The sequence below is a fragment of the Capsicum annuum genome, chromosome 12 (genome assembly GCF_002878395.1).
Source record: "Capsicum annuum cultivar UCD-10X-F1 chromosome 12, UCD10Xv1.1, whole genome shotgun sequence".
Lineage (NCBI taxonomy): Eukaryota > Viridiplantae > Streptophyta > Magnoliopsida > Solanales > Solanaceae > Capsicum > Capsicum annuum.
In genome coordinates, this window is record NC_061122.1 from 33,141,395 (window position 1) to 33,157,675 (window position 16,281).

Below are 16,281 nucleotides of genomic sequence, written 5' to 3' on the forward strand. Positions count from 1 at the left end.
CAAAGTGTTAGTATACATTTAAATCCTTGACTTATGTCATTCCCCAGCATGTAGCCATCAAAAACTCAGTTGCCAACTCAATTATAGTTTCAGTATCCAGCACTCAGTGATCAGTGTCCAATCCTTGAATTCAGTACTTCTATACTAGCTATAGGCTTAGTTATAATGTCATCTTTAGTTCAGTAACCAGATTTGAAACTCAGTTCAGTTCCATACATGCTTGATCATAGTATCCAGGTTGTCAGTACTTAGTTATCAGTATTTCAGTACCCTAGTTTATAGAATACCTCAGAGCCATGTCGTACGCTTGGTCTCGCATTCGAAAATAATACAGACTTCATGAATCCATGATCAGATACCTCATTATACTCAGTTAGTCCTTATCTCCTATGCATAAAACTCAAAATTCCCAGCCGAGCTATTCAGCTAAGTACAGTTTAGCTTTGCAGATCCAGTATTCAGCTATCAGTTATTCAGTTAATCAGATAAGTTTAGTATATTCATGCACTCGTGTTTATCTCAGTTCATGTATCATGTCTCAGTTTCAGATCCTAGCTATTCAGTTATGACTCAGTTCCTAGGTGTCTTGCGCATCGCCTCGATTCCCCTCAGTAGCTCATCCAAGTCAGTATTCTTTGACGGACATAGTGTCCCAAGGGGAGATACATCAAACCCCCAAACTTTCAAGACATAAAAATGCTGCTCTATTTTCTTTTGATGAATCCAGTTTGGAAAAGGGGTACTCATAAGTCAACCCTCAAACTCCAACTTCAGTCGTATGCCATGTTTTCAAGATTTAGTTCAGATCATGAAATTCAGTATATCCACCACGTCCTAGACTCAGTTATGTTCTCATGTTTCTGATCATGCATATGGAGTAATTAATCTCAAACTTATCGATATTTTCAGTTCAAGGTAATAATTTTCCTTAAACTTACTCGTTCTCATGTTCATATTTCAGTACCAAACTTGGTATTCAGTTCCATGCTCAGTTTCAGTTCAAACTTGGTACCTTTACCATTGCATATTCATGAGTAAGTTTAGTCATGAATTCACGCATCAGATATGCGTGATCAGCTCATCAGTACTTTCAGTCATGTATTCGCATATCATGTCAGTCATATAATCATGCATCAGATATACATGGATTCAACATTTCAGTTGTGCATCAGATATGCATTCTCATTTTGAGAAAACTCACTTTATTAGAATCCTCAGTCTTATATTCATGAATCAGCTTCCCATGCATTAGATATGCATGTTCAGTATATTGTGCTCAGCTTTCAGTCAGGTCAGTCATGAACCCATGTTTCAGTAGTGTATGTCTTGTACATACTTTATCTTATCATCTCTCCCGCCTCAATTAATTTCCATTCGAGGAAGAATGTTCTAAAGGGGGAGATATTGTAATACCTCGCATGTTTCTAAGCTAGGAAGTGAATAAGTTTTCTACGTATGAAACCTCCTATCCTGTGAGTAGAATTTTAGTACATGACTTACAATGAGTATCCTAGTGATAATATAGCTTATGATGCATTAAGAATGTTCATATGAGTCACTTAAGGTAATACAAGCTAAGAGTTTTTGAATCCATCAAGTTTTAGCGTTTTATTTTACAAGGGTCATATTTGAATGAGTATAAATCAATTTTAATGTGGTATTTCTGCATATTTAGACCCACCAAGTTGTAGATAATCGAATTAGCTTTCCAATGATACCAATTTCACCTTAATTCAATACCCGAGCAAAAAGTTATGCCCATTTTCGTGAGAGACAGTAAGGATAGGCGATTGGTTAGGCACCGCCCAACCAAACTTAGGCGATTGGTTAGGCGCCGCCTAAGTCAGTTCCAAGTTCCAAAAACACTCCGTTTTGAGTTATTTTGAGGGTAATTAAGTCTTTTAACAATCCTTACATGTCCCTAAACTTAACCCTACGAAATATATAGCTTCTAAACACATTACAACCCTATTAACATCTCAAAACTCATCATCCAAGAGCACTAAAAGAGAAAAACAACTAGGGTTGCATAGTTAAGCTTGAAGATCCGATTTCAAGGAAATTCCTCCATCAGTCATCAAGAACCTCCCTTCCAAGGTATGCGTAGTGTTCATCCACGGATTCCTTTCGTCCGTGGAGTTCAAGAATCAATCTTTAAAATACAAAAGCTTGGTTGATTGTGGTGATATGATCATACCCATGTTGATTCTTGTTTTTTTTGCTATATAATAGTATCGTGACTATTTTTATCTCATGAAAGTTATGTCGTTAGTTGAAAAACATGATCTTTGGATGGATTGATAGAATGGAAGCATGAAATCCACCTATGCCTTAAAGAATGCATGCAAGGTGTTTGATAAAATGCCTAGTATGTTAGAACTTCATATTTACCTGATTTCATGATATCTAAATAACAAGTTCATGTTTGTCAGACACTCCAATATGAATTTCCATGCAAATTATGTGTTGTTATTGTTGTTGTATAAAGCATGTATGATAATGGAGATATAAATTATGTACACAAAATATATCCATGCTTTCCCTACCATGTTTGAGATGTTAAATAAATACATGAAGTATAATAGCCCCAAATCATTACAATATGAGCTAAATGTTACATGTTGCCGTTCCCTTATGCTTGAATGATTTTCATGCCATTGCTATGACTAGTATACGTTGTTGGAATGCCCATGATATTAGAATATGAGATTTATGACTTGATTATAAGCATTCCTATTCCTGATAGATATTATGATGACCATGTACTTCATGAAATCCCCCACTCATGTATTATGGATTTTTATTGATGGTCGTGTACTCAAGAAATTCAAGTTGTGTCAATTTCCTTCATCGAGTCCTGGGGGTACTTATACCCGAAAAATATAGTTGTGTGCCTAGAGCCATGTCATGTTTTCACGATACTCTCAGTCAAGCCATGATCTATAGAATTCAGTCAGTCATGTGACTCAGGAAAACTTAGAAATCTCAATAATCTCAGTAGTCCAGTAATCTCAGTGCTCAGTAACCTCAGCAACCTCAGTATTCACAGTCAATCTCAGTAACTTCAGTACTCTCAACCAGTCCTCAAAACTCAGTACAGTCCGTCAGTATCAGAATCCAGTAAACTTAGTTTAGCTCCGATAAATAATACCACTAGTATCAGTCCAGTTAATTAGTATCAGTTCAGCTAATTAGTTTAGTTAAGCTTAGTTATTCAGTTCAGTGTTCTTCAGATGGGAGTAGAAGTTAGCACTGAGTGAACCCAAGGATGGAAATGAAAACTCACCTGCCAGTTCAGGGTATGATTCTTAGCAGTCATCCTTGTGTTGCAGAACTACGTAGCCAGCGTAGGTTGAGACATCTTAACTCGTTAGATTAGGGTTGATGAGGTGGCTTAACCCGTTAGTTTAAGGTTCCCACCGTTCTCATTGAGTACCTGCCAGATAAGGGTCACTCACAGGCTGTCCTTACCCATGGCACGGTATTGACACCCCTCTAGTCAGGGCAGAAATTGGACCCCATCTTATCCATAACGGCATACATGGGGCATATCGGTTAAACACTACCTCCCACAGTTTCAGTAGTAGTCTCAGTAAAAGAACTCAGATAGTTCTTCAGGATATCAGGACTGTCAAATGCAGTATGGAACTCAGCTAATTCTTTCAGATTTAGGACTGTCATATACAATCATTCATGCTATCAGTTATCAAAAATCATGTTATCAGATATATCAGTTATCAGAATATAGTTATCATTCATGATATGTTATCAGTAAATACATGTCATCAGTATTCATACTCAGTAGTCATGTTATCATGAGCTCATTTTTAGGACTGTTATATACGGTCAATTCAAATTAGTTCTTCATAATCAGAACTATCAAAAACAATTATTCCTTTATCAGTAATATAGTATCAATCTCCCAGTATTCAGAAATACAGTATCAGTTCCTCACTTATTAGTGAATTACATATCAACATCAGTAAACTCAGTCATTCAGTATCTCAGCATCAGTAAACTCATGTTGTCAGTATTCAGACTCAGTAGTCAATATCACCACGAGTTTAGTTGCAGTTACGTATGTATGTATATATTCTCACGTTCATATCGGTCAGCATTGTTCATGAATATAAAAACCTTTGCATTTAGCCTACCTCACTCATATACTCGGTATATTTAATCGTACTGACGCATTCGCGCTATGGTATTTTATTTAATGACATAGGTACAGAGGCACGAGTTTCAGAGCAGCAGTAGCATTGCAGATTTCAGCAGCCAGTGCTCCTCTTCATTCGAGGACAATATTATTATTACTTTATTACAGTATCTCAGATTAGTTTTTTAGTTCATAGAGTTATTGGAGACATGTTCCTTTAACTCCTTATTCAGTTCAGTTAAAGGCTTTCAGACTAGATGTCAGATTAGATGTTCAGACTTCAGTATTTATGTTCTGTTTTGGTATTGTTATTCTATGTTTTTCAAATATGTATCAGTATTGAACCTTATGGCCTTACAGTTCATGTTTCCACATATTTTATGAGATATTATGCAGTTTACAGGTACAGATATCAGTCATGGGTTAGCTTGTGGTCCTTCGGGGTCATGAGCACCGTGTAGCATATCGGTTCAAAAACTTGAGGCATTACGATATAATATACTAATTGGAATCGATAATGCACAATAAAAAATTTTATTTTGACTATAGTTCATTGGCTTTGAAAACAGAATATACATTACATATTGTCTAGTGCATTTGATGAAACCAAAGACATAAAATACAATGTCAATCATATTATCCTACGTTTAGGCTGTATGTTATTCTCTTATGTCCCTACCTTTTGCACTTGGAGAACTTGTTTTCTTTCTTTGGCCTTGAAGGATCCAACTCACCCTTGACGTATCTCACCTTCCTCCTTCGAGTTTAGAATCAAAATCAGATGGAAGAACTTGTATTTCTAGATACTCTCGTGCCACACTCCACACCAACTCCAGAGATGCTGCATAAATAGGTTCTAAGTATGCAAGGAGGTATGATTCTTTCGAATATATGGGCAAAGAGTAGTTGTAAATGCTAGTATCGTATTCGTCCTCATGATTCAAACGCAATGCTTCTATTGCATGAGCACATAGCAATTTCACCAAGTCATACTTTCTGCAAGAAAATGAATATCTCGATAGATTAACTTTGGCGGAAGGACCAAAATCAAGCATGGTAAATTCGTCAGTGCTTCCGTTTATGTTGTTCACATATAGTTTATTATTTTCGTTCATGTTTTCCATCAAGATCTTCTCGGTTATAGGAACGAATGGTGTCCTTGAATTGTCCACCTCTGCATACCTCCTCCTGAATATTTCTCCAAACTTATGTGTAATTGAATTGAAGATGGTCGCCACTAGATACTCCCTTTCATCAAGCAAAATTGAGTTAAGCAACTCGGCGATGTTTTTAGCCATGATGTTAAATCGATTACCTGAAAGTGAGCTCGACTCCACTTTTAAAATCCAACATCATGTTTGAGGCAAGCTGCTATGCTGGGGAATATTTCTTTAAAGGCATTGAAGTAGTCATTAAATTCTTCCAACGTGTACTCCTGTCTACATGGTAGTACAAATAGAGAGAATCTGCATAATGGTGATTCATTCAAAAATTTTTACCGAGATGCCTCATAAAAACACCATGATGTGCAAGTAGATAATGCCTTGCGAAGCCGTTAGCTATGCTTACATGTTTATCCAAGATAACGTACAACTATGGTTCATCGACGACAAAGGCCTTAAGCTTCTCGAATAAGAATCCCCATGATGCATCATTCTCCTTATCCACCACACAATATGCTAAGGGATAGATATGATTCTGCGTATCTTGAGCAACAGCAGACGGTAGCACACTCTCATACGTGCTGAACAAATGCGTGCCATCAATGACAACGACCTTTCTCATGTGTGCATATCCATGGATGGAAGCCCCAAACGCGATAAAGTAGTAAATAAACTTGCCTGACTCCTCCTCGACCATGAGGGAATTTATAGAACCGAGATTGAGGTCATTCAAAATATATGAAAAGGCAGGCAACACTGTATATCCGATCTTGAGTATATCTCAAACTTTATTTTCTTAATGACGCCTGCCATCCAACACTTCTAATAGCCCGGCTTGCAATGTAGCCCCCTAAATACGATTACCTCAATCTCTTTCGGGCTTGGACCTTTGTTGTCGATAAAAAAGTTCAAAATAAGTGAGGAAATGAACTTCACAGTGACATTCTTTTTCTTTCCTGTGACATGATTAACGCCACAACTATGCTCTCCCATGTACTTGTGGATATAAAACCAACTCGATTCTCCGATCGCACATGGGCACACCATCCACCGGTAAGTAGGATCTACGTACCTCACCCTCAAGTATTTCTTACAACTCTTCACCGTTGTGCAATTGAAAGACATTTTCACCAACGCCTTCTTCAAGAAAAGATTCAACGTTTTCTTATCCTTGAATGTTTGTCCTACACACAAAGATTGGTGTCGTCCAAGAAAGAGTGGCTTTCTTGTGGTTTGAACTGCCCATCATCACCTCCTCCACACTCCTCTTCTTTATAATCTCCATTATTTTTCCATTCATCACCACCCATGCAATCGTATTCCGTTGATATATTATCCACTGCTGGGGGTGGGGGTGGGGGTGGGGGTGGGGGTGGGGCTGATTGAAAGCTTCTTCTCGGGACCTTCCAACAACTTTAACCCGCAATATAGGTCTGTAGTTATTAGAATCAACGCAAAGTATGTATAATTCTACGTGTCTATCATTCCTTATGAATGTTGGATAGATTTTTCCACTCCCGTTCATCAAGCAACTAATTACCACATCGCTTTGATCACAACTTAATTCACCGCTCTCCATTACGCTTTTAACCATATCGGCATATGACTCGTTGTGATGAAGGGAAATTGAAACTGTCTCCTTAGATGCGGTTTTCCAAACCCAACATTTAAGAGTCTCCACTCATTCACCAGAAAATATAACACCAACAACCACATAATATAAAATAGACATGATATACCTCAATGATAGTATTTAATAGACTTGAATAGTGTTTTATGAGCCTAGACTTAATAGATTATAGTATTCTTCTTCTTAGTTGTTGTCCGTATAGTACAAGATCGAGCTTTTTCCAATGACCACCAAAATAATCCAACGAATTACAACTTACAAACAACCCAAGGAGTGTTGGAATATTGCTATTGAACCAAGGATCAATTTCAAAATGTGGAACTGATTTTCAAGATTTTTGTATTAAAATGAAAAATTGGAGCTAAAAATATGAGAAAATGGCTTAAAACAATGGATATAATGTCACTTTCCTATGGATGTCAAAAAATTCAATAAAAATGGCTGGAAATGATCGAAAATCGAGGAAATGGCAAAAATATTGGGTGCTTAGTAGTGGATTGGTTGAGAAGTTTGATATTTTTTTAAAATTAATTATCCAATATTTATATTTTTAGACATGAACTAAATTATAGTTTTAAAAAAATTAAGGCTGAAATGGAAAAAAGGGCTAAAGTGTATATTTTTTAAGTTGAGTGCTAGGGTTGCCTTTTTTTGTGGTCCCATTAGGGTGTCTATATTCCTAATTAAAAAAAACTAAAAATTACACAATTACACAACTTATGTTTCTAATATTACAAAAAAATCTCAACTCCCTAAGCATATTATAAAAATCCCAACATATCCACAGAATGTTATGTATATGTCGGCTATATTATGTATATTAATAGGGAGAGAGAGTAAAGTAATTAAAAAAGTGAGAAAGAGTGTAATTACTTCCAAAAGGATTGGTATTTATGTTATTTACACTTAAAAAAACTAGTGTCTAAATATCAAATAAAGTCCTAGAAGTGGACTTTTAGCAAACTCCCCCAAGAAACTAACAACTGCACAACTAAAATAGAAAATATCCATCGTCTAGAAATAAAAACACATTAGAAGTTATATCATCATGCTAACTTAACATCAATTACTAGCTCATGAGGCATATTTCAACATTCCTCTTTGCACAAAAACATGCAAATTCCAAGTTTTTCCTCAAGATCTCAAATTTGCTTGTCGAAAGAGCTTTTGTAAAAATATCAGCCAACTGCTCTTTCGTTTTGCAATATATCAGATTCTCTATACTATTATTTTGCACTTCTCTACAAAAATTTTGCTTTACATTGAAATGCTTGATCTTTCTATGAAATACTGAATTGTAAAAACTAGCAATTACGACTTGGTTGTCTACAAATATCTCAGTGCTTTCCTTCAATTTCAAACCAAGAACCTAAAAGATTTTTATAACCATAAATCTTGGTTGATCGCAAATATAGAAGCAATGAATTTTGACTCTGTGGTTGACTGAGCAACAATCCCTTATTTTTTTGAACACCAAAAAGAAAAATTCAATGACAAAAATAAAGTAATACACTAAATTACTTTTCATATATTCAGCAAAATTACCTCAATCACTGTCAGAAAATTCTTGAAATTTAAAATTTTGACACTTGCTAAATTTGACTCCATAGTTCATGTGTCTTTGACATATATGAGTACTCTTTTTGCAACTTTCATATGTAATTTACTAGGAGAATTAAATAATAGGGATAGTACACTTACAACATATAATATATCTGGCCTCATTGTTGTAAGATACATCAAAAATCCTATTAAGCTTCTGTAGCTTCCTTCTTATGCTCGTTTAACACATCATCCTTCATTAGCTTATCCTTTTGATTCATAGGTGTGCTTATACTTTTGCAATTATCCATTCTAAATTTCTTTAGAATATTGTTTGCATACTTTTTCAGACAAATGAATATTTGATCTTGCATATGTTTAATCTCCATTCCAAGAAAGAAAGTCATCTCTCTTAGATCTATCATTTAATTCAAAGACTTTCATCATCTCCCTTTTTAACTCTTCTATATGCACAGCATTACTTTCTGTATTAAAAGATCATCAATATACAGAGAAACTATAATAATGTCAAAGTTAACATGCTTCATGTAAAGAGTTGATTCATTTAGGATTTTTTAAAAACCTAAGTCCAAAAAGACGGTCATCAATTCCACTGTACCAAACCTTTGGAGCTTACTTTAATCCACGGAGGGTCTTTTTTAGCAAGTAGACTTTTTTTTTATATACTTTTGTCTACACAACATAAATTTCTTCCTGCAACAAACCATTCAAAAAAGCTAATTTAACATTCAGTCTGTAGATTTTCCAATCTTTTTGTATTGAAATTGCTAAAAGAAGCCTGATTGTATCAAGTCTTGCGACAGATGCAAATGCTTTGGAAAAATCTACTACAAAAATATGAGCATAGCCCTTTATCATAAGCTAGCTTTGTGTTTGCTCGGACTATCTAGATTTAGCTTAGTTCTGTAAACCCATTTAATACCAATAATCTATCTGTCTTGAGGTCATTTTTTTCTATCATGGTTGGCTTCTCTTGTATTATAACTATCCATTTCTTTTCCTTTTTAGCTTCTGCATATTCAGCAGGTTCAAATACGATATTGTATTTTTGATAGATTTCTGAAAGTGAACTATTTCCTCAAAATGGAAGATAAGCAACTCACTTCTCAAAATTATGCAACTCATTAGCTTCCCTTTCTTATTTTTCTCCATCCTAATTCGATTGATTTTGCTAAGCAAATTTCACATCTCTACTTACTAAAATTTTTCCAGTCCATGGTTGGAATATTCTATAAGTTTTTGAATGTGAATTACAGCCAATGAAAATTTCAAGTTTTGCTTTCTTGTTAAGTTTATTCCTTTTCATCTGAGGTATGTAGGAAAAACATAAACAACCAAAAATCTTGAGGTTCTTCAGTAAAGATTTTTACCTATGCTAAGCTTCAAAAGTTGTTTGGCCATTCATTGCCTTCTTAGGCGGGCTATTCAATAAGAATACAACAGTATTGGCTGCCTCCGCCCAGAACTTTTGGGAAGCTCTTTCTTGCGAAACATATACCTTCACATATCCATGATAGTCTTATTCTTTCTTTCACTTACTCCATTTTTTTTTAGAGTATATGGAATAGTAAGTTGATGCTCTATTCCAGCAACTTCACAAAAGTTTTTAAACTAATTTAAAGTGTACTTAGTCCCATCACTTGTATTTTGTAGCTGCTTTGATTTTCTATCAAGGCTTTAAATTTTCAAAAAAACTCCAACAACTTATGATTTGAATCTTAAGAAGTATATCAAACACATTCCTATTAAATCATTAATAAAAATTATGTGATACCTATTTTCTTTCAATGATGGAGTTCTTCGGGGGCCTCCAAGATTTGTATGAATCAGCTGTAACTTTATGATTTTGTGAGTGACAATCATATTTGCTTACAAAATTAACATGCCTCGCAACTTGGGAGTTCCTCTTCAAGTGGAGGTATTCTTTTTCTGCATATACAAAAGAGCCCTATGGTGGAAGTGACCCAACCAATTGTGCCAAGTTTCTGCCATAGTGGACTGATTTGGAAAAGCTCTTCGTTCTTCCTCAACTTGATTCAAAGAAAAACTTTTATCCTGCATTTGATTTTAAATAGTTGTTGGCTACTTGGATGAATGATCAGACAGTCCTTATCTTCAAAAAATAATTTTAATCCATTTTTGAGAAGTTTTCGAACACTTAATAAATTTTTATCAAATTCAGGAACAAATAAAACTTCATAAATAAGTTTTGTACTTGTATAACTCGCAATAGCTACAGTCCTCTTTTATTTTGTCGAGAGATATTCTCCATTTTAAATCCCGAGTCTTGATGTTGCTATTCTATCAAGCTTTTTGAAAATATTTTCATCACTAGTCATGTGGTTTGTACAACTACTATCAATAAGCTATCTCACACTTGAAATACTAGATGCAAAACATAATGCAACAAAGAGTTGTTCTTCCTCATGTTGCTTTGCAACTTAAGCTTCTCCTTGTTGCTGCTGATCTTTTTCTTGCAGATGATCTCAGCATGCCTAAGTTTTTATTTTTTGGCATCTCATATCCGTCTTTCTCCAATATTTTGAATTGAGGATATATTCCTTCCACAATATTGACACGAAGGAAATTTGTCTCCTCTATTATTATTTGGGTTATCGCTACTTTCATTACCAACAGAAACTTGATTATTTTTATCATAATTCTTCTTCCCTTTTGTTTTTTAATTTGCTTTCAGCATATCTTTACAACTTGGCCTGTAGTGCACCTTCTACTGTTCCTTTCTGTCTCATTAATCTTCATTGTTTTTGTGCCTGCAATGCACTGTCAAAGATCTTTGACATATACTTAGTATTTTCTAAGAAAACAATGGTGTGGTCAAACTTCTTAGCTAATGTAACAATAATTTTCTCAACAACTATGTTATCTGGAAGCTTATTGCCCAATATTCTTATCTTGTTCACAATGCTAAGAAGCTTATTTGAGTATTTTTTGTCAGTTTCAGAATCCTTCATTCTTTGTATCTCAAATTCTCTGATGAGATTCATAATTTTCATATTTTTGATTCACTCATCTCCTTTGTATTTTTCTCTGAGAAAATCTCAGATTTGTTTTGTAGATTCCAACATCATGATTTTGGAAAAAAATTAACTGCAGCATATAAGCAAAATTTGGTCCTGAATTTTTTGGTCTTCCTTTCCTTATAAAGCTTGATCTGCCATTGTTAGATTGTCATGTAAAGCAGGAATTTCATAATCTTCCTCACTCTTTCTCAGAGATCAGATACAGATGTGAGTTTGCATCTTGATATCCTATACCTAGTAGTTCTCTTCATCAAACACCGGTGGAGAAAAAACATAAGATCTAGAAGAATTTTCTATTTTCATATGTTCTGATGGATTTTTTGAATAATCGATAGGGCTCTTGATTTATGATTTACTCAGACTACACTCCCAAGTTTCTAAAAAATAGAGGCTCTTACACTAATTTGATGGTGTTAATAGATGAAAAAAACAATACGACAGAAGAAGAAAAAGAGAGTTATTTTATTAAGTTAAAAGAAGAGATGTTTAAATACAAGAAAATCGTAATCTAGCTGCAGTAAAATAGTGTAGTAACTTAAAACAGAAACTTCCTAATAATTAGAAACTAAATCAATCCAACAGTTACATGTCTAAAGACTAGAAAATCAACAACTGAAAAGCTAAAATAAAAAATATCTATCTTTTGAAAACAATTTTAGCATAGAAGAATCTTGAAGATTCTTTGAAGTCTTGTTACTCTATTGAGATAATAATTGATATTAAAATAAAAGTCAAATACTTGTGATGGAGTATTGCAGAAGTCGGTCTTAAAATTACAAAATAATTTACTAACTGTGATGGTGAAGATAGATGATTCAACAATATAAAAGTCATAATCAAAAGAAAAACTGTCAATAAAACTCAGGTTCTATCTTCTTACTCTAATCTCTGTATATTTTCTACCTACCAAGTGTTAGGTAGATGATTATTTGGTGACAATCTTGAATGATGCACGTGATCATAAATACCATATGATTCATTTTTAAAAAAAATGCAAATTGATTTGCATGTGTGCATATATGTTGCATGAATAAATTGTAACAATTTAGTCTTTCAAGTTCGTAAAAGGACATGAGTTATATTATTTGAAAAGATACTATATATGCTTGAATTCTCAGTTATTATTTTAAAATTGTGACAAAAGAAAAATACATTTCTTTATATTGTGAAGTTTCTTAATATTAAGGCATGAACGCATGGATCATGTGAATTTTAGATTCATATAACTCTTTGTGAATTATGGATTGATTAATCTATGTGAATAAGAACATGTTTCTTATTATCTTACTCATAATATCTTTAAAAGACAGTTGAAAGAAAATTCACACTTTTGGAATTAATCTACACTAAAATTTGTGAGATAAATTATTTATCACATAATAAAAAGTATATTTATTATGTTTGTTTATGATTATTCAAGATAAACTTCAATCTTGCTGATAGATTTTAAACATGTTATTACAAAACATCATATGCATAGTTCAAATAAAATTGTTGTACGTACATATTACTTCTAGAGATCACAAAACTTTTCATTTTGTGCAGTAATATGAATATATTATTCGTAAAGATCATATCAATACTCAAAAGTTAGATAGCATTTTGAGATCAAGAAAAACGATATTAATTCCATTTTAAAGTAAAGGCTTTTATGAATAAATATGATGATGTATTCTTTTGAGAAGTATAGCATATAGATCTATGATTCATCATACTTGATAATAATATGATCTTTAAATTTTTAGTAAGCTATGAACGTATGAAGAGCATGAAGTATTTGGTTGGTTTTCAAAAGCTCATAGTAGCCTAGATTGTCTAGTATAATTCTGATGAACATAAGAACATGAATATTGATATGTCAGTCCTATGTTCGGTGTATATATTAAACTGGTCTTTTGACGACTAGTTTATGAAATTAAAATTTATAGCTATATCTCTTATTTGAGAAAAAATTGGTTAACATAGATATATTATATCAGATGTTCTTAAATGGAGCAACCAATTGTCATCTTTGATTATTTATTGTGATAATAAAGTTGTTGTATTTCAAGCTTCAAGTGATTGTTACAATGGGCGGTCGAAATAGTTGTCTTAAACGCAATTACATGAGAAATAATTGAAGAATGGTATAATTTTATTCAATATGTGAAGTTCGGATTTAATTTAGCAAACGTGTGGTCTAAAGTTTTAGACAAAATAATGAAATATAGAAAATTTGTAAAGTATGAAAATAAAGCCTGTTGGAAATTAATTTTACTTTATGGAAATCCTACCTAATGATGCTATCTTAGGTTTAAAGAAAAAAATAAATAAAATTATAATTGTGGAGCACATCACAATTTTCATTTCTTAAAAGAGTGAATAGATGTGCAGATGTAGGCATTCTATTCTCTTTATAAATTTATAAGACCGGTCTCGGTTGGATTAAGAGCACTTTTGATAGATTTTTCAATATTTTGGTTAAAGAATAGGATGAGTTCAAATTCTATTAATAAGTCTATAAACCGATTTTGGTTGGGATGCATAGAATTAACTCTTGAAAGATTTATCGACCCTTTGTTGTAAAGGAGGACGAGATTATATTCTCATAATAAGTTTATTAATTGATTGCGATTGGAGTGCGTAGGAACAACTTTTGACAGATTTATTGATCTTCACTGTAAAGGAGGATGTGATTAAATTCTATTAATGAATTTATAGATTATTTGGTCGAAAAATGCAAAGTTACTTTTGATGAATTCACCGGACTAAATGTGAAGTGGAGGCTGTTTCAATAAAATTTTAATAGAGAAATTTTAAAGCACTTGGATAAAAGGATTCAAGACGCATGATCTAAGGTGTCAAAGGATTTCAATTTTCAATAGAACATGGTAATATGTGTGTTGTACTTTCTACTTCATTCAATGAATTACTCCGTTTAAGATTTGTTCATTAAGTAGTCAATGTTTTAGAAAGTCTTCTTTAGCTAATGGTTCAAGTCCAAAAGACATCATTGTTAATGCGTTTTGCTAGATTAATTTTTCAAATTTTCAAAAATTATTGATACAGGTGGGGAATTGTTAGAACAAATGTTTCGATTAATTTTGAAACAATAATTTTGTTAAGAGTTTTGTTTTCAGATTCAATGATATTGAATTCACAAGTTTCTCTTCATTTACTTGTACGTGTTAGGTTCCTTTGGAAGATATATTTATCTTCCAAAATTTATGAACCTATTAAATGTTAATTGATGAAATAAAACTCTTATTTTACAAGAGCTTTTATCTTATAAATAGTTCTTGTTTTCTTGTAAAGAAAAAGTACTTTTAAAACAACATTTCCTTGAAAACATTTGAGAGACATTGATCAAAAGATGAAATCAAAGATTCAAGAATATAAAAGCAACGTTCTTGAATGTATTATTGAGTGGCTTAGTTGAATTTCGGAAATATAGTTGTCATTTGTTCTTCCGTTTCCGTTTGCTCATGGGAGAGACACCAACTATCCTCAAGAAGCATCATGACTTGCTTCTAAGCCAAGCAAGTTCTATATTGAGTCTTTAATATATTTATTATATGTATTCTAGCAATTTGATGATATTTCAGTTTGAGCACCTGAGGTTTTTATTATTCTGGTTTCAAAATATACATGTAACTTAGAATTTTGCAAACCAGGCATTGGAAAGTGTGTGATCATATCGGAGAAGGATCAGAACAAGCTAACGCTCTTCAGATTCTAAAGGGTACAAGATCGGGGTCTATTTCGTCAGGTATCATACGTTTGGGTGGGAACTTGGGAAGTAGACTAGCGACGCGCTTGGCTATCTCAAGGTACTTTACATACTTGTAAACAAGGCCTTCTTTGGTAATGCTTCCTCCTCCATGATTATTTTCTTTGGTGTCATGGCAACCCATGTTCAATGCCTTCATCATTTGTGAGCAGCAAAAGTTGCAATTGAAAAGTTTTTTCTTGAAAGTCCAGGTACCATTCCTCCAGTTGAAATGGTACAAAGGGAGGAATCTCTGTCCATAAATAGATATAAATTCTATTGCTGCTACAATGAACACAAATTCTTCCTTGGACATGTAGTAGGGGAAGCTGACCCTTGTCCATCCAGGCTTTACTCCACTATATCCCTGTCATGTCAAAGATAACTTCCTCAAATGATGTAACACTACCATTAAGACATTAACATTAAATTCTAGGGTTAATAACTTAAATGGTCACTCAATAACTTTTATTTTAGAAAGTCACTTATTTTTTTTATTTTATTCAGGAAGTTACTCAACTTCAGATGTTTTACTCAGAAAGTTAATCAACCTATTTTATTATTTTTTAAACTAATTTTTGCTTATTGTGTAATTTCTTTTAATAACAAAATTTTAAAAAATATAAAATATTAATTTAATGACCCTTTTACCCTTTCTTTTATTTCCCTTTCTTTCATTTCATACTTACAATTAAATATTGAAAGCCTACAGTATTCAATAGTTTATCATCATTTACATGTAAATTAATATCTCATGCACAATATCACCAAGCTGTGCACATATAGAATTTACGGTTGTAATAGTCGCTGAATTTATTTTTATACCCTTTAATTTTAATCTCATATCTTGTTCTAAATAAGGAAGTACATATAGGAAGTATTGTTGCAATAGTCACTAAAGCTTCAATTCTTGTTCTAGTTACTCATGCCTAAATCTAAACATCCCATAAACAGAAGATCGCATAAATCTATATCGCATC

At 33.2% G+C, this 16,281-nt stretch overlaps 1 protein-coding gene across 2 annotated transcripts in view; it reads right to left on the reverse strand.

Moving 5' to 3' along the window:
• Window positions 1-15,097: 15,097 nt before the first annotated feature.
• LOC107850511 (probable cysteine desulfurase) overlaps window positions 15,098-16,281 on the reverse strand; it is a 41,623-nt gene continuing 40,439 nt past the window's right edge. For both annotated transcript variants that reach the window (XM_047401440.1, XM_016695089.2), the window contains one exon: window positions 15,098-15,668. In XM_047401440.1, coding sequence (XP_047257396.1) covers window positions 15,261-15,668 — 408 coding nt within the window. In that variant the 3' untranslated portion in view covers window positions 15,098-15,260. The remainder of the gene's footprint in view (window positions 15,669-16,281) is intronic.